The sequence below is a fragment of the Cotesia glomerata genome, linkage group LG2, assembly GCF_020080835.1.
Source record: "Cotesia glomerata isolate CgM1 linkage group LG2, MPM_Cglom_v2.3, whole genome shotgun sequence".
Taxonomy (NCBI): domain Eukaryota; kingdom Metazoa; phylum Arthropoda; class Insecta; order Hymenoptera; family Braconidae; genus Cotesia; species Cotesia glomerata.
In genome coordinates, this window is record NC_058159.1 from 31376880 (window position 1) to 31404446 (window position 27567).

Genomic DNA, 27567 nt, shown 5'->3' on the forward strand with positions numbered 1-27567 from the left:
TAACTTCAGTGTTATAGTTTTTATTAAAACAGCCCGAAGAGGGCAGCACCGCCTGAGGTCGCTTCTCGAATTTTCATGGCGGCGATCGTTTTATTTGGCAGCTAAATATCCTCCCCACTACCAGTAGTAAGATTAACCCAGGCAACGAGGCTAAAGTAATTTTACAATAACTTTAAAGAGAACGTGATAAATAAAATAAATTAATAAACCATGATGACTGATGAAACAATGACTTATTGTTTATGTGGGGAGACTTACAACCCTGATCAGTTTATGATACAGTGTGATGTTTGTAAAAAGTGGTACCATGGAGAGTAAGTTTTTATTTTTTCAGCCGATCATTGGAGCTTCTCGCTGGAGACACCTCGCTATTTGCTATCATTTAAACAATAAAACTATTCATTTTCTTGCTTTTCTACTAGCATAATTTTTTATCATCACTTTAATGTGTCAACACTCCAAAAGTTCCCCGCTTTTATCTTTGATATCTTTGTTTTGTTGTGGACGACATAACCTCAATGCTGATAATGCCAAGATTTATTTACAGAAAAGCAACAAAATTAATTGTCTTTGTTTGACTTTGACCAGGTGTATCGGGATTAAGGAGTACGCAGCCACAGAATTGGACAAATTTCACTGCCCAGAGTGTGAATGTGTTTATGGTCCATCACTTCGTGAGTACCATTGTCAAAAATACAATGACATATTTAGTTGTCATGTTAATTTTTTACAATAAAATTTGTTTTATTATTCTAGCTAAACTAAGAATGAATAATCACCGCCATGAGTACACGGACGTTAATGCTGAATCTAAACCAGTACAAACAGGTACATCTGTTTTTATACACGAGCTCAAGTCCAGGCATTTTCCTAAAGCTGATGAAGTTGTCAAACACGTTCGAGGACAGCAATTGACGTTGCAATATTTACAAACAACCGGCTTTGAAGTCCCCATTATTGTTGACAATAAAGAAGGCTTGGATATGACACTACCTCCACCGACATTTACTGTTCATGATGTTGAAAAATTTATAGGTTTGTTTTTTAAATTATAATTGAGACTTTAGAGAATTTTTTTATTAAAAAAAAAGTTATGACAAAGTCAGCTGTCACTTGATAATTTTTTTTTTTTTTTTTTAATAAATAAATTTTGCTCCAAAAAATTACTTTTAAAAAATTGCATTTATAATTGTTTAAAATTTCTTTCTACATGTCAATATTTTGTTCTCATTTTTTTTGCTATAATTTATTTGTATGTAAATAAAATTAGCAGACAGCTGACAATTTTTTTTATTAATAAAATTATTACAAAAAAATTAAAAGAAAAAATTGCACATGTAAAAAATTTGAAAAACTAAAAGTGCAATTTTTTAAAAATATTTTTTTATTGCTAATTCAATTAATAAAAAAAAAAAAATAAAAATATTTGACTGTCGGCTAATTTTAGTTTCATTTTATTTGTTAAAAAAATTCTAAAAATTATTAAATATCTGCTAAATTAATTCTTATGAAAAAATTTGAAAAATTTTAAGTGCATTTTTTTACGTATAATTTTTATTTATATAACAAATTTTAGTATAATTTTTATTTATTTTAAATATTTAAATATGTTATTTAGGCGGAGACAGAGATATAGACGTAATTGATGTGACTAAACAAAATAATATGAAAATGTCACTGAGAGATTTCGTTGAATATTATACAAACCCTCATCGAACAAGAGTGCTAAATGTCATCAGCCTCGAATTTACTGATACTGGGTATAATATTGATGAAATTAATAATAAAAATGATGAAAATAAGTAAAATATTAACGAAGTAATTAATTAAAATTACAGCTTGGCGCCGATGATAGAGGCTCCAATTGTAGCGCGGAAGCTTGACTGGGTTAACTCAGTCTGGCCGCGAGATATGCCTGAATCCAGTCTGTTAAAGCGCCCAGAGGTACAGAAGTACTGTTTGATGAGTGTGAAAGACAGTTTCACTGATTTTCACATCGATTTTGGCGGGACGTCTGTCTGGTACCACGTGCTAAGAGGAGAAAAGGTTTTTTATCTTATTAGACCCACACCGGCGAATTTACAACTGTATCAACAGTGGATGAGTAGTTCCACTCAGAGTGAGACGTTTTTCGGTGACCAAGTTGACACTTGCTATAAGTGTGTCTTGAAACAAGGTCAGACAATGATGATTCCCACGGGGTGGATCCATGCGGTGCTAACTCCTGTTGATTCTCTAGTTTTTGGCGGGAATTTCATTCACAGTCTCAACATTCCTATGCAAATACAGTTAGTTTATTTTTATTTTATTTATAAGATTAATTTTAAACAATATTGATATTGATATGTAATTTTTTTTTTTAGAATTTATGAATTGGAGCGTAAAGTAAAAACGCCTCAAAAATTTCAATACCCTGGCTTTGAAACGATAAATTGGTTTGCAGCTAAACGGTTGCTTAAGGAGCTCAAAGAATTGAACCGCGAAGATAAAAAATGCCCTTCTTATTTTTTACAAGGTGTCAAGGCTCTTTTGGCGATACTTAAACAATGGAATACTGACAAAGACGTAATTAATTTTATAAATGATGTTTAATAATTTTTTTTAAATTTATTATTTAATAATTTAAATTTGTTAATAATTGATTTATTTATTTTGTTTTTCAGTACAGCACTATTAGTCGAGGCCAAATACCGCCGTCGGTGAATAGTACAAAATTATTGAAAGAACTGAGCAAAGAAATAAGACACGCAGAAAGATTTTTACTGGCTCTAAATCCCCCTAAGCCGGAACGCGAAAGTAAAAGAAAAAAAAGAAAACCAATTAACAAAGATTTTGTCAATTTTGATGTAGCTGACAAACTCTCTGAAAATGCTTTCAAAGCAACGCTAGGTGGTAAAACGAAAACTGAAAATTCACCGACTAAAAATCCGTCGCCGATTAAATCGTGTCTAAAGTTAACACTGCCAAAATCCGCTTCCTACCCTTTCAATAAGTCTGTATGTTCTGATATTATGGAGAGTAAAGTGGCGTCTAATGCGGTGATCCGTAAACGTGCAAAAAATCAACAAGGCAAACAGAGCCCGACAGTGATAAGATTCAAGTTGGGAGATAATGAAGTCGTGCGTAGCACCAGTGACAAAGGAAACGTGTTTGGTAATTTTGCAATTGATCCTACGATTGAAACGCCAAAAGAATTTACATGGAAGCAGAGTTCTATTTACGATTTTCATGATGGTAGTAATGAAAGTGACTGTGGTAAATTTACAATAGACGAGGGTCCGAAGCGGAAAAAGTCCTGTAAAAATAATTCGAATAAAAAAACTAAAAAGGCGGCTAATAATACAGCAAATGCTGTGAATGATGATTTACTTGGTGAAGTACCGAAAAATGGTATAGAGGAGCTTTTGAAGGCTTCGGTTTACACTTTATCTTCGACTGGCAATAGATTAGAACCTAGGTATGATTTTAAATGAATTTTCTAAATTTATTAAATAATGATTTTTGTTAAATTGCACTGAACTTTCTTAAATATTGACATTTTTAAAGATATAAGCTCATCTCGGTGTTATACTCATCAAGAGCTTTCATTTGAGTACCCACATGCATTTTTGATATATTTTTCATATTTACATATATATAATATATATTTTAAAAATATAAGCTCATACCGATGTTACACTCATCGAGAGCTTTCATTTGAGTACCCACATGCATTTTTGATATATTTTTCATATATATACATATATATAATATATATAAATATATGAAAAATTGATGTGGGTACTCAAATGAAAGGTCTCGATGAGGGTAACATCAGGATGAGCTTATATCATTAAAAATGTCAATAGTTCACGAGATACAAGGTCATTTCTTAATTATGTAACCATAAAAACCCATTCTATCATATAAATACACTGGCTACAAAATTTTGCTTATTCTCTTAATAATATAGATGACAATAAATAATTTTATAAAAATATTTTTCAGCGTACCAACGTCAATTTTACAAAATCAACTTACGAATCCACCTCCGGTTGGGTAAGTCTTTGATGTTCTATTAATTAATAAATTTTTTCCTTAATCGTTAGATAAAATAACCGAAGGTATTTTATTTAATCGATGACCCTGTATTTATAAATTGAAAAAAATAAGTTCCGACAGGTCATCGCCGTCCACACGTGAGGCTATTGCTGGAATGCTTTCCTTCAGCGAGCAGTGTTACTCAACGGAATCCGGAAGCTCGAAAAAAAGCGATAAGTCGTCTAGGAAAGTCGAGTATGATGATGAAGACGATCAGTCAATTGAAAACATTGACAAAGTCCACCAAGATGAAGATTTTAGTGAGTATTCATTTACAATAGTAATAGTATATTACACACCTAGGGAAGTAAAGTAAAAAATGTCTCGTGGAGTGTATATTATTTTTAAATAACAGAATTATAAAAAAAAATGAATGAATTTCAGTTTATCCGGCTCTGGATGCTTCTGACGATGAAGAATATATTTTTAAACCCCGAGGAAAAAGACGAGTCGACGAAGCCTGGAACCCGAAGGCTCGTGTTGGACCTCTTTTACCTAAAACTAACAGACCAGCTCGTGAAGGAGCTAAAAAGACTTCAGTAGAGAAAGGACTTGAGGCTGCTGCGGCTAAACGCGCAAAACACCCGGTAAGTTTTTAAATTAATTAACGTTTTAGTTTGATTTTTATAAAGTTACTGATGATTAATTAATTTTAATAGAATCAAAAATCAAGCCCGAAGAGAGTGTACAATAAATCGAAAAAACGTCCTGCTACTAATGGAATCATCCCAACAAGTTCGGCGAAACTTGAAGAACCGATTGCTGAACCAGTTCAGGTCACCAGCGGATTTACTTCTATCCTGACAAGTCCTAATAGACTGAAAGACGTTAAAGCTAAATTAGCAGCGCCTGTTCCTGTTGGTAAGTTATTTGTTTTTCATTTGAGTAATCATTTCTTTGAATGACATTGACGTAATAAAAAAATTAAATATTTTTTCAGAGCGTAAACCGAGAAAAGGAATGAAGACTGCTAAACAACGCTTAGGAAAAATATTAAAGCTTCACAAAATGATGCATTAAATAATTTATTAAGTCAAGGGCTACTAAGAGGCAGCGATGCAGGTCCATTTTAAGCGACTAATATTTTTTACTTAAATATATATGTTTAATATAACGTCAATCGACTTGTGACAATGCTTGCGAAATTTTTTTGTACAAAAACACGTTAGTTGTAAATTCTAGTGTAAATATTACTTAATTTTAATTATCATCACTTTATTTTTTAATTATCTCGACAATTTTTATATTCAAGTGTCATTTATCACTGTTTAGTAGTGGTCAAAAAATTAATTAATTAATTAGATGTTGGTTTTTTTTTTTATCATCATTTTAATTTTTATTTCATCATTATAAAATATTCCCGAGTAGAATTGACCATACAGTATTAGTCCACAATTGTAATCTTATTTTCTTTATAATTTTTTAGTTTGTTATCATTATCAGTATTTCATGATCTATTTAACAACGCCTATTTAATAAGAACAAATATTGTAACACTTGTATTATTACACCTCGGTGATTAAACAATTTTTTTATGGAACCTAATATTTAAAGTTATTTATTAATTTGTGTACATACGTCATAGATTAAATTGACGATTTTATAATTCAATCTTATTAAAAACAAAAAATAATTAAATGTAACTAAATTTAATTTTATACTTTTTATCAATAATACATTTTTTTTGCTATCGATTTATTGAATTAATTAATTAACACGTTTTAAATAAATATAATTTCCGAACAGCTGTGAGTACAATTTAAATCTGACATGCAAATAATTAAAAGAATTCTCGAAAAATCGACCGATCAGCTGATTCGATATAACTCGAATACAAGACAGATAAACATATACATATTGCCTACATTTTACACATGACAGTGATTATTACTCCAATAGTTAATTCCATTTATTATCTTATTGTCTCACGAGACTGAGAATTGCGTCAGGTAGACAAAAAAATTGTTGGGTAGTTAAAAAACAAGCGCTATCTGAATATAAGTTTTAATCTATTTACTGACAGTGATTTAGTAAATAATAAAGTAAAGTACCGAGTGTTGTGCTCAGCTGAACGGCTTTAATTAAATGGCTAATAATAAAAGTAAATAATTTATTTGCAGACAAACTAATCATGTTGATTGTGCAACAAACCCGAGGTATAGCCTCAGCAAACTCTGTGATTCGCTGTTTTTATTGTGCTAAAAATTTCCATAAATCAACCAGCAAGAAAATAAAAGACTCTAAAATTTTACGAGATGTCCAGCTATTTGATATTCGTTGCAGTAAAATAAATGAAAAATTACTGCGGTATCAGCTGCTTGATAGGTAAGTTATTGATTAATTAATTAATTAATTAATTAATTAATTAATGACACTGAAGTTTAGACACATTTTTTTAATAAAAATTTAATTAAAAATTTCCACATGCGAAAAGTAGAAAAAAAAATTTTAGTGGAATTTTTTTTTACTGTAACTTGTTATAAAAATTAAAAAAATTGACAGTTGTCATCCAACTTCTGTATCATAAATAATAATTATTAAAGACATTGTTTCTTAGGAGATAGCATGTACTAGACAAACAATTCTACAATTGCAGATATGTATTATTATTAAATTATTATAAATTTTTAAGTGTTTCATCATTTATTATATTTATTATACGGCTGTAGTGTCTTAAAATGACGTTTGATGTCGCGCGATGATATTGAAATTTGTAAATCCTTTTAAAATTGCATTGCAATATATATTTTTCTTTTCACTCATCAGGAAAAAATTTTAATGTGTTATAAAAATAATAACAATGGTTATTTACATCAATAATTCATTATAATTTTAATATTTATTTAGCTGCAAAAAATGTCACTTGCATTAAAAAAAAAAAACAAAAATAATATTTAAAAATTTTGACAGCGTAAAAACTTAAGTAAAAATCTGCAGCTAAAATAAACGTGACAAGTTGATAGATCAGGGAGCGTCCAGATCGGCATACATATTCTAACAGGACATGAATCACTAGTACAATTGACGGTCAGCAATTGAAACATAACACTCTCTGTACATTGGTAGAGTACATGCCATGAGGGCAAGTTGTTGATCTCATTACCGTTGAACACACATCGTCGTATAGTAGTCAAGTAGTCGGTTGATATTCATCAGTCTCGTCACAATAGCAGGTCAGTTCCTCTCAGTGCTGCTAAATAGCTAATTCAGTGTCTTTTTTTTCTCCAATTTTCTTAAATATTTATCAATAATTTGATCACGTATTTCATGTCATCGTTTATTATAATTTATAGTGTATTATCGTGGTAATTAGAGTAAGTGCAATAAGTGTTGTTTTGAATATTAAATTTAAAAATATAATTGCCATTTAAACAGCAACTAGTGAGTTGATAAATTTACACCTGGTACTATTAAGACAACGTTTAATTATGAGGTAATGTACTAATGTTTATTTATAATGAATATTTATTATTAATTAATTGACAATGATGCGCGACAGGGACCTTGATTCTTGCAATAGAACGCTACCATGTGGATTTAATAACACTGCAATAAATTGACAATTCCAAGGTTCAAATTAATAACCTGTATTACAGTAGAATAGCTCAACAACTATTTACAATTAGGAGGAAACAATAAGTCTTAACATTTTTATTTAATTGTCTACCGGCCACGTGGTTCATTTAGTAAAATCTTTTTTCTCAGATATTGTTGCTACGGAGCGACAGGTACCTTGTAGTGCCTAATTGAGCTGTAGTGGTGTTTGACTCGATGAATAGGTGTCCTTGAGAGTCCTTGGCCAATCCAATTTGGGCTGGCTGCTGTCATTAGGGTCAGCTCATCAACCGTCGGTCAAATAGTCACGTTTACTCATTTCAAAAAGTATATAATCTGTAAACTAATGATAAGAGGTGTTAATCTGGTAGATATATATTATAATTAAGTAAATTTGAAGTTAAAACGCGGCAAACCCCGCCTACATCCATAAAACAAAAATTATCCAAATAAAACAATTATAGGAGTTCTTTTACTTAATTGGAGTCTGATGAAATCTGGCTCCTCAGTTGTGCATTGAAGCTCTACGTGATATTCTTCACATTCTCTTTCTTTCCTTTGATGTACCAGTACAGTTCCTTGTTAATGGTCAAGTTATATAACAAAATAATTGTTTTAATAAATTAGAAAAAAAATTAAATCCGGTATTTGTGAAGAAATTCGTCAAGGCCATCAAACAGTTTTTTATCACTTTGCAAGTAAGATCTCGTGAGTGAGAATAATTGCATTATTTAAGATAAAATTATATCTTGGACATTGATCAGTTGTTTTCCCGTTTCAACATTATTGTAAGTATTAAAATTTATAAGAGTGTCATTGTCTTGAATCAATTAAATAAAATTTACTTAAAGAAAAATTTCTTAGTTCAAGAATTTTTATATTCAAATCAAGAAGATGAAATTATTCAAAATTATTTACTTGATTCAATTTTTTTTTCTGTCTACTTGCATTAAATTTTCATTTTTTAGTCACATAATAATCAACAGAGTCAGCCCTAAATTCTTACTTGGCTGACTTACTCGATAACGCTGACAGTTTCGCTGTCTGCTGTAATAATTGATTATTAAGCCGATAATTGATGATATCCTTGTTGACCAAAGTAGAATCAGTGGCTGGAATTAGACTTAATCTCCTCGTTTCTACCGAGTGTATTGACCTGCTGTAAGGGATAGATAGTTCGCTTTATTTGTCACATGTCTATATCCATCATTCTATTTTGTGCTAAGAATACCAAATTAAATTATTAAGCTCCAAGCGCTTCTTGGACAATTGAATTAACTGCCACAGAATTATTCTGACATTTATCATCACATTGCTTGTTATATTTTCTTCTTTTAAATTATCCCAAAAATTGCTGACAGATTATTAAAGATATTGACTCAGGCTCTGAAGGTCATTGTAGATTAGTTAATTAAACTAATTCAAAGATAAAATAATTAATATAAAAATATCTTTAGGTTGAAGATATAATTGAAGAAATAATTCCAGGTGATAAGGGTACATGCAACATGGGCCAGTGATAACGTACAAAACGTGTTTTGATACGCCAAACTGGCTCTGATTGGGAAAGTTGATGCTGGCGCAAGCATACAACGTCACATAAGTTAAGAAAGAGGCACGGGACAACATTCCTCTAAATCGACCAATCCCAGAGCTGTTGGTCGGAGGCTCGATCTTCATCTTATCTCTCTTGTGCCTATTTTACTTGTCAATCTTCTTTCTTCCTCGCACAGAGTATAGTACTAAACATTTAAAAGATAATCTGTGTGTATATAATAGTATCAAGTATATACATTAATTACCGGTTAGTACACACAGCGGGTGAGCAATCCATCACCCTGGTATGCTACTTGATATTTCTGCTCACATAAATTTTATTTTTCCACCCGGTAGCACGTGAAAATTGGGCGAAAATTATTTAACCCATGACCAGTGCTTATTTAATTACTCCAGTGACTGGTCGAATGTTTTTGTTAGTTGTTTATTTTTTTAACAAATATTTCATTGGTGAGATTGTCCGATATGACTGAATCAACACCTTGGGAGCCAAACTTGCACTCCCTTCTCTGCAGTTATTCTTTTACCACCTCTACTGCTTATCTGCTGCTACTTATTTTCCAATGACTTTAACGAATAGAACTAAAGCGTTGTCCGGGGATCAAGACGATGATGACAGCGGTGATTTCGCCTCTCGACGCAAATAAAAGTTGCGACTTGTCCAAGTTAGTCGCGAGTCAACGTTGGTCACGATAACAGACAACAAGGTGATAGTCATTTTTATTTATTCTTATTTTTCATCGGAAAATAAAAAATTATTTTTTTTTTTTCAAACAACCTTATTATCTTATCGTACGAAAAATTTATTCTCAGAAATAACTGTTTATCGATGCAGTTATCAACTAATTGATAGTTAGTTGCCTGGCTTGTAACATTCAAGTAAATACATAATTACTTAACTTTTAAAAGTCTTGGACGGATTACAAGTATCTATTTTGAAAGCAGAATTGCGTCAGGATCCTTACAACGTGTAGTGCTAAATTTTTCATTGAAAGCCGTGAATAGAACTTGCGCGACAACATAGTTGTTATTTATTTTTTTGATTTATTTATTTTTCAACTAAAGTAATTCATCTTCAGCCAAATTCTATTTGTGTTTTTAAAAATAATTAACAATTTTTTTTTTTTTTTTTTTTTTTTTTTTTCTAGAAAAAATGTGGCTTTGCTGAAACAAAAACCTTCGCGCAAATTGCGCAAATCACCGGGGAGTAATTTCAACCCTATTACAAGAAAGTAAGCCGACGATAATAGACCATTCGCCGAAATATTTTTATTTAACTGTCTTTAGCTAAATTTTTAATTTTTTGTGATATTTATACACTATATTTTTGTTAAGAGTCAAGTGCAGGCACACATACTCTCTATTTCTCTCTCTCTCTCTCTCACTCTTTTCTCCCTTATTTCTTCTGACCAAACTACCTCGGCGTTAAAAATGCTAGTTTATTATTGTATGTGAGGGCTATTTTATTAGACAAAAATTATTTAACAAGAAACAGTGAGTATTTAAGCAAGAGAAGTATTAGTTAAATAATAAATAATAAGAGAAGAAATAAAAAATTCATGATGAAAACTGTAAAGGACACTTCAAAATTATCAATTAAAATGATATCCGGTTTATTAATTCTCCTGGAAGTGATGGTAATAGCAACAGCAAGTGAAGCGCTGCAAAAAATAGAACCACCACCATGCAAAAGGTAAGTTTGTTTCTTAATCGAACAAATACAATATTTTCTTCTCTCTCTTTTATCCTTGCCGAGATTATTAGCTAAATAAATAATAAAATATCTATATGCAATTTATTTCCGTGTTGAATTAAAACAGTGTGCAAAGAATAACTTAGTGCGGTCGGGTGTGTCACGGGAATTGGACCAAGGACGAGCCCTCGTCTTGACGGTCAAGTCACCGACCGTACTTATTTTTTTCTCTCTCTGTTTCTTATTTTCTTTAAATAATTTGTTTCATTTAAATGACCGTCTGAATTTACAGTAATCAATTCAATTCAAAGATCACAATAAATTATTTTTGCCGGTCTATTTATTTTTTCTTCTCTTGTAATTTTTGCGTGCTAGACATTTATCATTCGCGGCTAGACATTTTCAAGGTTTGTACCAATAGTTTCACCGTTTCACCGTTTCCGTAGTTAGCATTTTCCACAGTTAAAGATACATTAATCATTGATTAATAATTATTATTCTTTAGACAGATTATCAGGATAATATTTTATTTTAATTTACATACTAATTGATACATAAATTATTTTTAATACAATACAGAGGAAGAGTGAGAGAGAAAAAATTTATTGTATATTATGTTTAAGATTAAAATTAATTATTTATATAATTTACAATTTTTTTTTAATCTAAAAGATAAAATATAATTAAGAATAATTATTAATATTGCAGCAACATTTATTGTCATGGAGATTTACTGCATGAAGTACAAATGTCCCGGATTTTTCCCGACTCCAAGACATTTGTCGACATGAAAATGAAACACAGTCCTGAAGAAACTCTCAAAAAATTCGAGACGATGATGAGCCACATAAAAGAGCGGCCTCCGCCTCTAGAAGAAATAAAACGCTTTGTAGAAGACAATTTTGACGAAGCGGGCTCTGAGTTTGAAGACTGGAACCCCGTTGACTGGCGAAAGGAGCCCAAATTTTTGAAAAGTATTAAAGACCCAAATTTGCGGAAATTTGCGTCTGATCTCAATGACATTTGGAAACTGCTGGGGAGAAAAATGAAGGAGGACGTCCGTATTAACCAGGATCTCTACTCGATTCTCTACGTACCTCATCCCGTGATTGTACCCGGTGGGAGATTCCGCGAGTTCTACTACTGGGACTCTTACTGGATAATAAAAGGACTCTTGCTGTCGGAGATGCATGCCACGGTACGGGGAATGCTGACCAACTTTGTGTCCATTGTCAAGCAGATTGGATTCATTCCTAATGGCGGAAGAATTTATTATACCATGAGATCTCAGCCGCCCATGCTCACTCCCATGGTTAAAATTTATATCGATGATACTAATGACACTGAGTGGCTGAAAGAAAATCTTTGGCTGCTTGAAAAGGAATTTGACTTTTGGATGACCAATCGCACTGTTAAGGTGGAGAAGGATGGACGGAATTATACTTTAGCTAGATATTATGAAAATTCAAGCGGACCTAGACCTGAATCTTACCGGTACATAAATAATTTTAATATTTTTTTATAAAAAATAATATAATTTATAAAATTATCAAATAAAAATTAATTTAGCAGATATTTGATAATTTTTTAACAAATAAATTATGGCAAAAAAATTAGAAAAAAAAAAAATTATTAAATAAAAATTAATTTAGCAGATAAGGGTAAAAGACCCAGTTATTGACACTAGCCTAGCTGATTGACACTTGCAATTTTATTCTAATTAAAAAAATAAAATGTTCTCAAAAAACCAATTATCTTAAAATTTATAATTCAAAAATTATATTTATTAATTTATTAAAGTATTTAATTAAAATAAAACTGCAAGTGTCAATAACTAGTTCAGTGTCAATAACTGGGTCTTTTTCCTTATTTGATAATTTTAATAATTTTTTTAACAAATAAACTATCGCAAAAAAAATTAAAAAAAAAAACTGACGTGTCAAAATTTTAATAAATTAAAAATGCAATTTTTTTAAACAAATTTTTTTGTTAAATAAAATTAGAAAAATTTTGAAATGACAGCTAAATTTAATGTCATAATTATCAATTAATTTAATATTTTTAGGGAAGATATCATGGCAGCTGAAAATCTTCGTAGTGAAGAAAAAGAAGAATATTACAAAGAAATAAAAAGCGCGGCTGAGTCAGGCTGGGATTTTTCTAGCCGTTGGTTTATACTTGACGGCACAAACAAAGGTAAATTCAAATAATAAAACGTCACGTACAAATATTTAAATATTTACTTAGGTATAACATGAGCTTGTAAATAATACAATATAAATTTTATGATCTTTTGTTTTAAAAATTAGGAAATTTGAGTAATCTCAAAACAAGATACATTGTCCCGGTTGATCTCAATGCAATTATTTACCGCAACGCTATTTTACTGGCTGAATTCAACGAAATGATAGGTAACTTTGACAAAGCCGCGAAGTATCGTCAGATAGCTGAGGAGTGGAAAGAAGCTATCGACGCAGTGCTCTGGCACGACGACGTGGGAGCCTGGTTGGACTATGATATCCTAAATGGTGTGAAACGCGACTACTTCTATCCAACGAATATTCTCCCACTCTGGACCGAGTGTTACGACATCACTAAGCGCGAGTACTACGTCGACAAAGCCCTCAAGTATCTTGACAAAAGTCAAATAATGCTGAATCTCGGTGGTATTCCCGCGACATTTGAGCACTCCGGCGAGCAGTGGGACTATCCTAATGCCTGGCCGCCGCTGCAATATTTTGTTATCATGGCTCTAGATAATTGCAATGATATCCACGCGCAGAAGCTGGCTTATGAGCTCAGTGAGATATGGGTGAGAAGTAATTACAAAGCTTTTAAAGCTAATCACAGTATGTTTGAAAAGGTAATTATTTTATTCTATTAATTTTTTTTATATTAGTTTAACTAGCAACCTTGCAGTCACTAGGAGACTTGTGAACTAGAAAAAATTAAAATTTTGCCTTATTAAATAATGATTTTGTTAAATTGCACTGTACTTTTTTTAATATTGACGTTTTTAAAGATATAAGCTCATCCCAGTGTTACACTCACCAAGAGATTTCATTTGAGTACCCACATGCATTTTTTATTTATTTTTGATATATACATATATATAATATATATTTTAAAGATATAAGCTCATCCTGATGTTACACTCATTGAGAGCTTTCATTTAAGTACCCACATGCATTTTTAATATATTTTTCATATATACATATATATAATATATATATAAATATATAAAATATATGAAAAATTGATGTGGGTACTCAAATGAAAGATCTTGATGAGTGTAATCTCAGGATGAGCTTATATCTTTAAAAATGTCAATAGTTCACAAGATACAAGGCTGTTTCTTAGTTATGTTAAATTGGACTGTACTTTTTTTAACTATTAATTTTTTTAAAGATATAAGCTCATTCCAATGTTACATTCATCAAGAGCTTTCATTTGAGTACCCACATCAATTTTTTCATATATATATATATATATATATATATATATATATATATATATATATATATATATGTATATATGAAAAATATATCAAAAATGCATGTAAGTACTCAGATGAAAGGTCTCGATTAGTGTAACATCGGGATGAGCTTATATCTTTAAAAATGTCAATATTTCACTAGATACAAGGTCATTTCTTAATTATGTATCTAGAGATAAAGCATTTTCGAATGCAGCCTAAGTATTTATCATAATAAATTGTCTATCGGTGAAAATAAAATGAAACCTTGAAAAGGCACAAATTCAAGTCAAGACTTGATAAAAATGAATTAATCTTGCAGTATGACGCAACTGTTTCGGGCAGTGGAGGCGGCGGTGGAGAGTACACAGTGCAGCTGGGTTTCGGTTGGTCAAACGGTCTTATTTTAGATTTATTAAACAAATACCACAGCACCCTTTCAGCAGACAGTCGGTTTATTCCAACTATGCTTGATGACAGCCCATCGGACCTGGAAAATTTAATACCGAACACAGTGAGCGGGGTATCAACTGCTGGACAGATGATGACTGCCCTACTTGCACTCATCATAACTATCGCCGCAGGATTTATTGGGTGAGGTATGTAGTACATCTCGGCTATTATTACCTACTTCTATTTTAATTCCGGTAATTAATTGTTAATTTGTTTGTTTGTTTCAGATATTACAGACTTAGCAGCTTCGATCTTCTATTTATTACTACCCATGTGATCTATTTATTTATTTTTTTATACCTTTATGTTGGAGATAAACTCAGACACACTACACGAGCTGACCAAATCGGCCACTGATAAATCAATTCAATATACTGTCGACAGATTCTAATCAACTTGAAATTTCTATCGCGGTTTTATTAATTTAACCACTCTATTTTCTAACAATTAATGTAAATACTGTACAAACAGTATATTACATATATGTATATTGTTTATATGTATTGTAGAAATTTAAATCCCAGTTTAGTATGATTTGTTTCTAGTCACGAGTATATACCACGCAAGCCGATTACATTTTCCACGTTCACTTTTTACCTCCGAGTCTTTGTACTTCCAACAATTTTCAAATACTTTCTTACATATATTACCTCAACAATAGTTCAATCCAATTATTTTTAAAAATTTTTTGCACTTAAATTATCCCACTCACAGAATTATTAATGAAAATTAATTTAGCAGATATTTGGTAATTTTAAAAATTTTTTCAACAAATAAATTATGGCAAAAAAAAAAATTAGAAAAAAAATTGACATATAGAAATTGAAAATCCAATTTTTTAAAAATTATTTTTTGGATCAAATTTATTTGTTAAAAAAAATTAAAAAATCATCAAGTGACTGCTAATTTTAATATCATAAATTATTATTGTTAGTACTTAAATTAAAATGAATACTCCCTAGTTAATTAATTAAAAAATAATTATTTATTTAATTAATATAAGCATGAGAATGATTAATTATATTAATAAAAATGACCCGGTGCTCCTATTACATTCCAGTGTCATTAAATGATAACAAATAAAGTACCTCAGATAAACGGAGTGATGCTTTAAATAAATACCCCGTAATTAGCATTTATCAACTTCCTTGTATTGAATGCCCGATAAAAATTATGACTAATATAATATTCAATTTTATCCTCAACTTTCCTCGACCAAAACTTACTAACAGACAAAATAAAATAAATTGTACAATAACATGCAACCCCAGTTGACAAAAATTTTTTATCTCAGTAATTAATTTATTCATGTTGTATTAATTTTTATTATCTTGTAAACTTACTGTCTCTCCTTCAGTATTAGACAGTTAAGCGTCGAGCTTCGATTAAATCTCGTTACTATTTCAAGGACTCATTCTTCCGAGACGAGTTTCTCCAACTTTTTTTTTTTTAATAATAATAATAATAATAAATAAATAAATAAACCACGATTTTTTTAATTAAAGCGTCGTTATACTGACTCTTGTTGTATTTCAGATTGGTTGTGTACAAGCGGCGTAATTATTGCTCTCTCAGTTCATCAATTCCAAGTGGCGCGCGTAAAGCTGCGAATATTGCTGATGAGCGAAAACATATTGTGTATACAGAATTAAAAAGTATGAGCAACGATTGACCACTCAGGTAATTAAAAATTAAAAATAGCGAGTAATTAAAGTGGATAATTAACCAAATAGTTTTTGTGTTGACAATTGTGAAAATTATTACTTCAAACAAGGATAAAAAACTCTCTGATTATTTAATACGTGACACTATTGGGATGAAAGTGCAATTGCACTGATAGAAAGATTTCTTAGTATTTAAAAAATATTCCTTAGTATTTAAGAAATATTTCTTAAATACTAAGAAATATTTTTTAAATACGAAGAAATATTATAAATACTAAGAAATATTTTTTAAATACCAAGAAATATTTCTTAAATACTAAAAAATATTTCTTAAATACTGAGAAATATTTTTAAATGCTAAAAAATCCTTCTATCAGTGTGCGAGTGTAATTTTAATGAATGATTTTAATCAAAGCGAATGTTTTAAATGCAACTAGTTGATTTAAAAGTTTACAATTATTTATAAATGCAATAGACTCAATTTTTTGACAAATATTTAATAGAACTGATTTTATTTTATTTTAATTCATAAGTTTAGACAAGACGTTTGTGAGAATAATATCAATTTATTGACGATGTATCAAATAGATTTTAAGTGTAATTACGTGTGAAGAAACTTTGTGATATAAATATTTTTCAAAACGGTAATGTCTTTTGATGACGATAATTGCCTAGAACAATAAAACATTGAATAGAAATAAATTGTAAAAATTAAAAGCCCGACAATCTTCTGCCTCTTGCTGACATGGCTTGAAAAGTATTGTCGTAAATTTAGTGTCACTATTTTATTTATAAATATCAATCCTTTGAGATTTTTTAAACTAATTTATACGTAAAATAATAACTCAATATATTTTAGTTATTCAATAGTTAATTTTTTTCACTTGTACATGTTTTACATAAATTACAGTTTGTATAATTCGTCACAATAATATTCACATGTATTATATTATATATTTATAATTATTAATAATATTGTAAATGCTTTAAATTACTACATGTAAGCCACTCGATTTTTGTAAATGTATTATTATCGTTTGCCAAAAAAAATCAAAACAAGATAAAATATTATTTTTGCTTTAAAGAATTAAAAATTTAAAACAAAATATTTGTTCAATTTTTTTTATTTTCTTTAAATAACTATTAATATTTTTTTTTATTATCTTATACTATTTTAAGACACTTATTTCAGCGCTTCAGTGTTATAAAGGTAGTTGTTACTCATTTTAGTTTGTGCTTATTCACTTTTACTCAATATAAATAAATACAAATACTTGAATTATTTTTTATCAATATCTCAAAAATTTTTTTTAATTTTTTAAAAAAATTTTACGGAACAACTACCTTAAGGCAATATTTTACTCGGCTATTTAATAAAAAATATTTAAATTATTTTTTGCAGTAATGCAAAATAATATATATTTATATAACATACAAAAAATTGAGAACCAAAATAAAATTGGTCTACAAATTACTCTAAAATAACTCAAATAGTCAACAAGAAACAAAAAAAAAAACTTTATATTTTTTACACATTAATTTTATAATACTAATAATTGTTAGAACCGTTGTGTACTACACGTAGTACATACTTAATTAAAAATGGATGGAATTCACCCGTATTTACTGAGCAATTGTTACGTATAAAGTTATTGACTGAAAATAAACGTAGACTGTAAGTATTTAATTTATAAAAATTAATTTAGCAGATATTTAATAATTTTTATCATTTTTTTGACAAATTATGGCAAAAAAAAAAAATTATTAAAAAAAATTGACATAAGATAAAAGCCCCAATTATTGACGGGGGTCTAAATATTGACACCCTAAATTATTTTTAAATATATTTAATTATCTATAATAAGAATAACTATCATATAAATTTTTATTAAATTCTAATTAATTAAAAAATTGAAAAAAATTACTATCAGTTCAAAATATTAAATATTAATTATTAGAAAAAAAAATAAAGTTTGCACCAGTTCATCAAATTAGCTTACGAGCATCTATTTTCTTAACAACTTTAATATAATTATATTTTTTAATTAACCTGTCAATAATTGGTGTATCCGGATAATTTATTTAATTATTGAAAATTAATCAGTAAATATCACTGATTATAATTAAAAAAAAAGAAACATTACCACAAATAAAATTCAACGATATTAATATTTAATTGCTTAAAAAAAATAAAATCATAACTTTGTCTCTTACAGTGTCAATAATTGGAGCTTTTATATTATAGAAATTTTAAAAAATTAAAAATGCAATTTTTTAAAAATAATTTTTCAGAACAAATTTATTTGTAAAAAAAAATTATCAAGTTACTGCTCACTTTAATGTCATATTTAATTTAATTTAATAAAATATTAAAAAAAAAAAAAAAAAAAAAAAAAAAAATACCGAGTGTAAAATTTAGCAGGGAAGACCATAAAAACAAAATAGGCTTGTATATAAATAAAAATAAAAAAAATATTATCCAATGTCAGTACTAAGGGACGTCGAAATACATTCTCAAAATACTCTACTATAAATAACCTTGAAGCCGGCTTATATTTAAAATAAATAACTATCACAAAAAGGCTGATGTTACAAATTTTTAAAAATTAATTAATCCTACAGTTCTCATATATATATATAATATATATTAATAATAATAATAATAATAGTAGTAAAGCCTTGAAATATCGTAACATCAAAAGATGGCTCGCTTATTTTGTTCGTAATATTTACACTATTGTAGTTAAGGCATCAATAACTTTCAGACGTCTTAAATTTAATTATTAATATATCGAATATTATCTTTCATTTGTATTTTTATCTTTATCCTAATACTGAGCGATCATTGATGACACAAGGCCACTGATCAATTAGCCAATTCGTCGTTAGAGGAAGTACATTTTACATGGGTAATTTTTTCCAACTTTTAAAAACCTCACTAAACGAATTTACATATAATACTATATTTTTTGTTCTCTTTAATATATATTTTCTCACGTAAGCTCTCCACAAAAGGTCTATTATTACCTTTTATGGTATATCATTACTGTCTATCTGGATATTTCGCTGGTGATTTGTGTATTGCAGTAACGGATCCTCGCCACTTACGGCAGCAGCATCCTCGTCATTATGAGTACCACAGGTAACTATTTCCTCTGAGGGATTTATTAATAAATATTAGTGTCATATTTAATAATAAATATTTACAAGTGGGGTCAAGCATTTTCATTTTCATTTTTTTTAACGAAATTTATATTAGATTTTTTTTTTCGAAAAATACCTAAAAAAAAAAAGTTGATTATCACAATTTTAACAAATTATCAAAAAAATTTATAGATTTTTTAGAAAATTATGATATTCAACTTATTTTTTTTAAATTCTTCATTTTTTTTATGTATTTTTCAAAAAAAGATAAAATAGAAATTTTATTCAAAAACATGAGTCAAAATTTCTTCCAACCTTTGAAGGCAAAAAAGCTATCAAAATCTTTATTTTTTTTTTTTTTTAATTATTCGTTTTTTATGTACTTTAAAAAAAAATATATCAAAAAAAATAAAATATAAATTTTGTCCAAAAACATGAGTCAAAATTTTTTCCAATTTTTTAAGGCAAAAAAACTATTGAAATCGTCATTTTTTTTATTGCTCGTTTTTTATGTACTTTTCAAAAAAAAATATATCAAAAAAAGATAAAATATAAATTTTATCCAAAAAAATGAGAACCAAAATTTTTTCCAACTTTTGAAGGCAAAAAAGCTATCAAAATCTTTATTTTTTTCTTTCACGATATTTTTTATACTAAATACGCCGTAAAAATAAGTAGAATAAAAAAAATTTTTAAAATGTTAATTTTTCACCTAGTTATGGCCAAAAATGAGGTTGACTCTACTTGTAAATAATTACCATAATAAATATTAATTATAATATAAAATAAAATAAAAAAATGTTTACCGGGATTAGTACTGTCGCCGGTACCGCTATCCTTGCTGTGCTGAGAACTAGAATCCAGGTACAATTGTGTAGTTTGTCCATCAGTAATAGCTGGCTCTCCGCTTATGGGCACTTGTCCATTAGAATTTTTTGTAACCTTCGAACGCCGTCGCGATTGGTACATAATGATAACCCATACTATCGAAGTACCAACGACACAGCTTACAACCGCGACAATAACAATACTCAATACATTTGTCTGAATAACCACCGGTGATGAGACTGGACTGATAGTCAACCGAGAAACTCCCACTGCTTTGCCTAATGTATTATTTATCTCGCATTCGTAATTTCCGGCGTCGCTTAATACTGTATTAACAATAATCAATAATTGATCGTCAGCGGTGAAAAAGTGTCTCTCAGTTGCCAACAAAGGTACCCCGTCTTTTCGCCATAAAAGTTTTGGACGTGGTGATCCACTTGCCATGCACTCGAGGACAATTGATGATCCCACAGATATAACGCGGTTCTCCATTGGTTTCACGAAGGACGGCTCTTCGAATATTGTTATTGATGCATTGGCAACAATAACACCAGCGAGATTTTGCGCTGTACAAGAGTATACTCCGGTATCTGCACTTTTAACATCATCGATTATAAAAAGTACTGGATCTGATGGCATCATGTGCATTCGTCTTTCTCGGGCAGCTGGAAAATCATTACCACCGTCTTTTTGCCACGCTATTTGTGGTGAAGGATGACCTTCTGCGGAACATTCCAAGCGAGCTGTTCTTCCAGCCATTACACTTATGTCTTGGGGAATTTTTGAAAATGATGGATATACTAAAACATTAATTAATATTTATAATTAGCAAAGAAATGTGCTAGCAACCTTGCAGTCACTATGTGACTGCCGTGACTTGTGAACTATAAATAAATAAAATTTTGCTTTATTAAATAATGACTTTTGTTAAATTGCATTGTATTTTCTTAAATATTGACATTTATAAAGATATAAACTCATCCCGATGTTACACTCATCAAGAGCTTTCATTTAAGTACCCACATGCATTTTTGATATATTTTTCATATATACATATATATAAATATATAATATATATAAATATATGAAAAATTGATGTGGGTACTTAAATGAAAGGTCTCGATGAGTATAACATCGGGATGAGCTTATAACTTTAAAAATGTCAATAGTTCACAAGATACAAGGTCATTTCTTAATTATTGACATTTTAAAAGATATAAACTCATTCCAATGTTATACTCATCAAGAGCTTTCATTTGAGTACCCACATGCATTTTTATATATTTTTCATATATACATATATATATATATATATATATATATAAATATATGAAAAATTGATGTGGGTACTCAAATGAAAGGTCTCGATGAGTGTAATGTCGGGATGAGCTTATATCTTTAAAAATGTCAATAGTTTACAAGATACAAGGTCATTTCTTACTTATCTATCTAGAGATAGAGTACCGGTAATTGACTATTATTCTACTAAAAAACCGATTTTATCATATGACTATTCTGGATATAAAATTTTTCTTATTGTCTTAATGATATAGATAATTATCAAAGAAATAAAGTACCATTTTTTATTAAGTAATAATAAAAAAAAAAAAAAAATAAACTTACCAAGAACACTGATTTTTGCTTTCGCAGAATAAGAAGTCCCAAAGGTATTGGCGACCATACATTGATACTTGCCAGCGTCCTCATGGCTGACATTTATAAGGTGTAGCGAGGACAATGCTTCAGTTACACCATTTTCGGATGCTATGTGACTCGTTTCAATATCGACATCCCGCAGCTCCGTATTTTCATGCTTCCAAGTAAACTGTAAAGGAGTGTCAGCTGTGCTGGTTGCTCGACAAGTCAGCGTGACATTTTCGCCTTTTATACTCATCTGGCTGCTCGGCTCCTCAATAATACGGGGTTTCGGGAACTCATCTGAATCAGAATTATATACGTGACCATTTAGAGGCTTAATGTCACTTCTAGCGTTTTTTTTTTTTTTTTTTTTTTACATTTTGAATTTTAAATTACGCCTAAGCCTAAATCCAATTCTTAATCCTTATAATTTAAAAGGAGAAAAAAATAAATAATACATACCACATGTAAAATTAGCATGATGTAATTGTGTTAAATGCATGGATTTTAGCCAGTGAGGGTATCCACATCTCGCTTTCGCTTCGTTGTATCTGTGTTCGCGCAGCCAAACGCTCAGCCATTGGAGCCCACAATCACACACCAAGGCACCTGTGTGAATACAATAGACCTTTTCATTCATATCCTATTCTTCCGTATACAAAAGCCAGGTGTATATTGTATTTTTTACACAGATGTATTTAATATATATATATTGAATTTTTTTATTCCTTTTTTCTTACCTGTGTTCATTTTGAGCTTGGACAAGTTCGGCATCGGGCTAAAGGCATTCTCTTGAATACTCGTTATATTATTCCCTTGAAGATCCAATTCTTCAAGACGCTCTAGTCCCCCAAACGCGTTTCTATTCACGGATTTTATTTGGTTGGATGCCAGGCCCAACTTTTTTAACTGACCAAGAACTACAAAAGCTCCAGTTGTTATATCCTCAATCATGTATGATATTTTGTTGAAATTTATGTCCCTGTAATTTATAGTAATAATAAAAATTCTTATAAATCACACCAGCTTTGTACAATAGGGTACTAAAAAAAAAAGAATAATACATACAGAATTTTTAAGTTGGGAATGCTGGTGAAAGCACTGTCTGAAATGAATGAAATTTTATTGTGATCGAGTTTAAGCTTTTCCAATTTCAATAGATACTCAAAAGTCCCTCGTTCTATTGATGTTAGTCTGTTGTTGGACAAATCTCTGTAAAAAAATTTAATTTATTTAAATATTAACAAGTTAAAAATAAAATATATAAAACTGCAATCACACAGTAAAAAATTTTGCGTTAAAAATTTTTATGTTAAATATTTAACACTTTTATGTGTAAATTTAAAACTTATTCTATTAAATCAGTACAAAAAAGTGTTTAGGAAGTAATAATAATAATAATAATAATAATAATAATAATAATGAAATTAAAAAATAATTTAAAAAGTATTCAACACAAAAAAATTTTTAACACAAAATTTTTTGATGCAATGACGCAAAATTTTTTACTGTGCAGTTTAATAATGTACTAACAATTCGCGAATTTCTTTGCACAGCTCCCATGCCTGGGATTCAATTTTAAATATATGGTTATGCGATAGTGTCAATTTACGCAGATTATCCAATCCAAACAGTCCTCCTTTTTTAACCACAGTCAACATGTTAAAATCAAGCTGCAATAATTGTAAATTTCTGAGCGGCCAGAAAGCTCCATCTTCGAGCGTATCTATTTTATTTCTCTTCAATCTTAACTCCTCTAAGCTCGTTAGATTTTTTAAACTCAAGCCTTGGATTTGTTGCAATTCATTTTTATTTATTTCACTGCAATAAATTTACAGATAAGAATAATTACTTAGATAAGTAAAATAATAAAATACTTACAGCAGTTTTAACTGTGTTAGATTTACAAAAACATCCTTGACGAGATGGGTTAAATTATTTTTATTTAGCCTTAACTCTTCGAGCTGTGTCAAATTATCTAAGCAGCCAGGTTCCATCTCACTAATCTCATTCATATTTAAATTTCTATAATACCAATCACAATTAATCAAAGAAATTTATTCAATAATAGAGGCTGTAGATATATATATAGATATAGATATAAATTTATACGTACAGTCGAATTAGTTGATTGGGTGCTAAAAAAGAGCCTCGTCTTAATACTTTTATTTTATTACTCGGCAACTCCAGAGACTGGAGATGAGGTAATTTTCGTAGAGCAGTCCCATCAATATCACCAATAAAATTGTGGGAACTGTATGGTCAAAAACAAAATCATAATTTATATATTTAATCCACCCTATTTACAAATTAAATTTCATTTAAAATAACCAAGCTGACTTACATTGAAACGTGAGTTAAATTGCCCAACAATGAGAGCTCTGGTATATGGCTAAATAAATTTTTATTGAGTTTTAGACTAGTTAGCTGAGGGAGATGTGACATTGAAAATGTAAAATTATCCTCTAGTTTATTCGAGCTTAAATCTCTGTAAAAAAAGATCAATTTTTATTAATTTAAACTCGACAATTTAATACAGAGGCAGACATTTAATTTTAAATTTTTAAAAATGGAATGTTTAATACATAACTGATAATTTTTTATGCAAGCTTTAATTTATGCACATATTATCAACTAATTTTTACAATAATAATAATAAATTATCAGTCTGATATTTTAACCATTCAAATGCAGTCAAACGAAATAACATTTTTTCCTTGTCAAAATAACGTCCTAAAAAAATATCTCGGACATTTTTTTTTTTTTTTTTTTTTTTTAAAATACCTAAAACAACATTTTTAATTAATGCAAAATTATTAAATAAACATTCGAGTATTTACATAGAAATTTAAAAATAATAAATTTTTTTTATAATTAAGTTTGCAATTTATGAAACTAAAATTAGCCAATGAAAAATTTTTATTAATTGAAGTAGCAATAAAAAAATATTTTTAAAAAATTTCACGTCTAGTTTTTCAAATTATTTACATGTGCAATTTTTTCTTTTAATTTTTTTGTAATAATTTTATTGATGAAAAAAAATTCTGTAAATTGTCAGCTGTCTGATAATTTTATTTTCATTTTGAATTTTTAAAAATAAATGTCTGTTTTTTTCTAATTAAATAATAATAATAATAATTAAAAATAGCAAGCTCACAATATTTCGGTCCATGGTGGTAATTTACTAGGCGATGAAATCAATTGCAAACCACTGCAATCAACAACATTGCCCAGACAGGCACATTTTATCGGACATTTATTAACATTATTGTAATTATTATCTTGATCTTCACTAGTTTCGGCATCCTGTCGAGCTATTGTATAAGAAACGTTCCATAGTATCAAAAGTACTATAAATACAGCGTAGGGCACTTCAAAAGAAGCGACCGACATCATATAAAAATACGAGGCCTCTTATACACAAATCACACTATTCACCGATCACAATAAGTTTAATCACAATAACTTCATAATAAATCCCGCATTTAAATTCCACATTAGCCCCCATTTAATCGGCGAACGTAGATATACTTTATTGACAGTTAATCATATCATCAATGTCGATAAGCCAGTGGTAAATGTAATAACCATTTTTGTATATAAATAAATTGGCAAAACATCCTCAGCAGCCATTAATACACCAGCTCACCGTTTATTTTGTTTCAGTAAAATTAAAAACAAAGTTGATCCTCAACAATACACAAACAGTTTCTACACCATCCTGATTATTCTCACTCCAACGTAACATTTATAAATAAATATTATTTAATTTATCTCATTACCATCGTCTTTCCTAATAACTCTGACTATACACACGTTCTCACTTCTGAGCAACTCCGAGTCTGATATGGGAGACGGAGACCGTAGACTGCCAGACCCTTTGCTTGTATTTTTGTTCTGCGTTCTTACTCGCACTTGTTTTTTTTATTCTCACACTCACTATACCAGCAAGCCAAAGCCAAAGGACTATTCCGGAGGCGGCTCTACTGCCGTTTACGGTTATACTCTGCTCGCTCCTCGGCTGTTCTCGTTGCTGCTGCTGTTGCGTATCTTTTCTTCATCTCCTATTACTTCTGGCGTCTCTTCCAGGTGGCGCCACTTTCAATCTGTTTTTTTTTTTTTTTAACTAAAAAACTACCTTGCCTGCACCAGTTAAGTGTAATAATTGTTATTATATATAATTACTAGCAGGTCGCCAGGGCATCGCACAGGTAATTAACAAAAATGTTTAAATTAATTATTATGTAATATACGGTAAAAAATTTTTTTAAATCGGTTCAGTGGTTTTGGAGACTATTCAATGTAAACAAACAATCAAATTTTTCCTCGTTATGATATTAGTATAGATTATTTTTAATTTCAATATTTTCATTTTTAAATTAATGGTTTTAAGTTTTGATATTATTACGGTGAACAAAATTAAGCTTAGAAAAAAAGTAGGAGTGTGTAAATATTACAACTATTTGAATATTCAATTTGAACATTATTCGCGCAGCCGTAATATTATAATCGTGACAAATAAATTCTTTAAATGTTTTCAAGCCTAATACATCCTATTTCGCTCAAAATACGGACACAGAAGGATCAAACGTTGAAAATCTTTTTTTTTTTTTTTTTTAATTTGTTTAAAGTCGCATAAACTACTAAGGTCATGAGCGACTACGGTAGGGGGTAAACTTTTGAGATTGGAACTCGTTTTATTTTTTGGGCTGAGCAGAATAATACACTTAAATATTTAAAATATTCATTGGTTTACGCCGGACTCGAACCCGGTCCAATGCTTTGGTAAGCAAGGGCCGGATCCGATAGCGCTACTGCGCGCCTCGTTGGAAATCATAAATGATCTTTTTGAGAGTTTTGAAACCTGATTCACACTGATTCGCCTGGATTCGCTCAAATTCAGGCACAAAAGTATCTAACGTTGGAAATTATAGATGAACTTTTTGAGAGTTTTAAAACTTGATTCCTACTGATTCGCCGTCATTTGCGCAAATTCAGGCACACAAACTAAAAGATCTAATTCATACTAATTCGCCGTAATTCACGCGAATTCAGGGACACAGGCTGAAAGATTTAATTCATACTAGTTCGCCGTAATTCACGCGAATTCAGGCACACAATTTAAAAGATCTAATTCATACTAATTCACGCGAATTCAGGGACACAGGCTGAAAGATTTAATTCATACTAATTCGCCGTAATTCACGCGAATTCAGGGACACAGGCTGAAAGATTTAATTCATACTAGTTCGCCGTAATTCACGCGAATTCAGGCACACAATTTAAAAGATCTAATTCATACTAATTCGCCGCAATTCACGCGCACAATTTAAAATATCTAATTCATACTCATTCGCCGTAATTCACGCAAATTCAGGCACAGAAGAATCTAACGTTGAAAATTATAAATGAACTCTTTAGAAAGATGCAAAAACGATTAGATTGGTATATAACGATTGTCAGAAATAAATTTATCGTTA

At 29.7% G+C, this 27567-nt stretch overlaps 3 protein-coding genes across 5 annotated transcripts; 2 read left to right on the forward strand and 1 right to left on the reverse strand.

The window, feature by feature from the left end:
* The first annotated feature begins 83 nt into the window (after window positions 1-83).
* LOC123258473 (lysine-specific demethylase PHF2-like) lies at window positions 84-5625 on the forward strand. The gene is made up of 12 exons (XM_044718498.1): window positions 84-314; window positions 589-674; window positions 757-1035; window positions 1619-1760; window positions 1839-2288; window positions 2364-2565; window positions 2664-3457; window positions 3988-4038; window positions 4153-4340; window positions 4465-4667; window positions 4740-4941; window positions 5021-5625. The coding sequence occupies exons 1-12, from the start codon at window positions 211-213 to the stop codon at window positions 5098-5100; spliced, it is 2781 nt and encodes a 926-aa protein (XP_044574433.1). The 5' UTR covers window positions 84-210; the 3' UTR covers window positions 5101-5625.
* Window positions 5626-5929: 304 nt separating this feature from the next.
* On the forward strand, window positions 5930-17447 carry LOC123258480 (trehalase-like). 2 transcript variants are annotated; one of them, XM_044718513.1, is made up of 8 exons: window positions 5930-6405; window positions 7219-7221; window positions 10341-10424; window positions 11594-12379; window positions 12951-13081; window positions 13195-13748; window positions 14683-14959; window positions 15041-15558. In XM_044718513.1, the coding sequence occupies exons 1-7, from the start codon at window positions 6212-6214 to the stop codon at window positions 14956-14958; spliced, it is 2028 nt and encodes a 675-aa protein (XP_044574448.1). In that variant the 5' UTR covers window positions 5930-6211; the 3' UTR covers window position 14959; window positions 15041-15558. The 2 variants fall into 2 exon arrangements, with proteins under 2 accessions (XP_044574448.1, XP_044574447.1); XM_044718512.1 differs by lacking the exons at window positions 7219-7221; window positions 15041-15558 and adding exons at window positions 16350-16645; window positions 16860-17447 and having other exon boundaries at window positions 5932-6405; window positions 14683-14954.
* A 1851-nt stretch (window positions 17448-19298) lies between these two features.
* Window positions 19299-26143, reverse strand: LOC123258474 (leucine-rich repeats and immunoglobulin-like domains protein 3). 2 transcript variants are annotated; one of them, XM_044718500.1, is made up of 12 exons: window positions 25904-26143; window positions 25245-25821; window positions 24432-24575; window positions 24204-24341; window positions 23969-24112; window positions 23621-23908; window positions 23156-23299; window positions 22828-23069; window positions 22550-22696; window positions 22073-22387; window positions 20428-21249; window positions 19299-19632 (listed from the first exon to the last, which is right to left on the reverse strand). In XM_044718500.1, exons 2-12 carry the CDS (start codon window positions 25481-25483, stop codon window positions 19508-19510), a joined length of 2748 nt encoding a protein of 915 aa, XP_044574435.1. In that variant the 5' UTR covers window positions 25484-25821; window positions 25904-26143; the 3' UTR covers window positions 19299-19507. The 2 variants fall into 2 exon arrangements, with proteins under 2 accessions (XP_044574435.1, XP_044574434.1); XM_044718499.1 differs by having other exon boundaries at window positions 25245-26143.
* Between the last annotated feature and the right edge of the window lie 1424 nt (window positions 26144-27567).

What these genes read in the sequence shown, in the direction of transcription:
- LOC123258473 (XM_044718498.1), top strand. Translation starts at nt 211, where the DNA reads ATGATGACTGATGAAACAATGACTTATTGTTTATGTGGGGAGACTTAC. An exon ending in CCACCAAGATGAAGATTTTA is followed by an intron (nt 4,341 to 4,464) that starts GTGAGTATTCAT and finishes AATGAATTTCAG; the next exon opens with TTTATCCGGCTCTGGATGCT. An exon ending in AGCAGCGCCTGTTCCTGTTG is followed by an intron (nt 4,942 to 5,020) that starts GTAAGTTATTTG and finishes ATATTTTTTCAG; the next exon opens with AGCGTAAACCGAGAAAAGGA.
- LOC123258480 (XM_044718512.1), top strand. Translation starts at nt 6,212, where the DNA reads ATGTTGATTGTGCAACAAACCCGAGGTATAGCCTCAGCAAACTCTGTG. An exon ending in TTCAACCCTATTACAAGAAA is followed by an intron (nt 10,425 to 11,593) that starts GTAAGCCGACGA and finishes TTAATATTGCAG; the next exon opens with CAACATTTATTGTCATGGAG. An exon ending in ATCACAGTATGTTTGAAAAG is followed by an intron (nt 13,749 to 14,682) that starts GTAATTATTTTA and finishes TTAATCTTGCAG; the next exon opens with TATGACGCAACTGTTTCGGG.
- LOC123258474 (XM_044718500.1), bottom strand. Translation starts at nt 25,483, where the DNA reads ATGATGTCGGTCGCTTCTTTTGAAGTGCCCTACGCTGTATTTATAGTA. An exon ending in AATTTAACTCACGTTTCAAT is followed by an intron (nt 24,342 to 24,431) that starts GTAAGTCAGCTT and finishes TTGACCATACAG; the next exon opens with TTCCCACAATTTTATTGGTG. An exon ending in CCCAATCAACTAATTCGACT is followed by an intron (nt 24,113 to 24,203) that starts GTACGTATAAAT and finishes TTGGTATTATAG; the next exon opens with AAATTTAAATATGAATGAGA.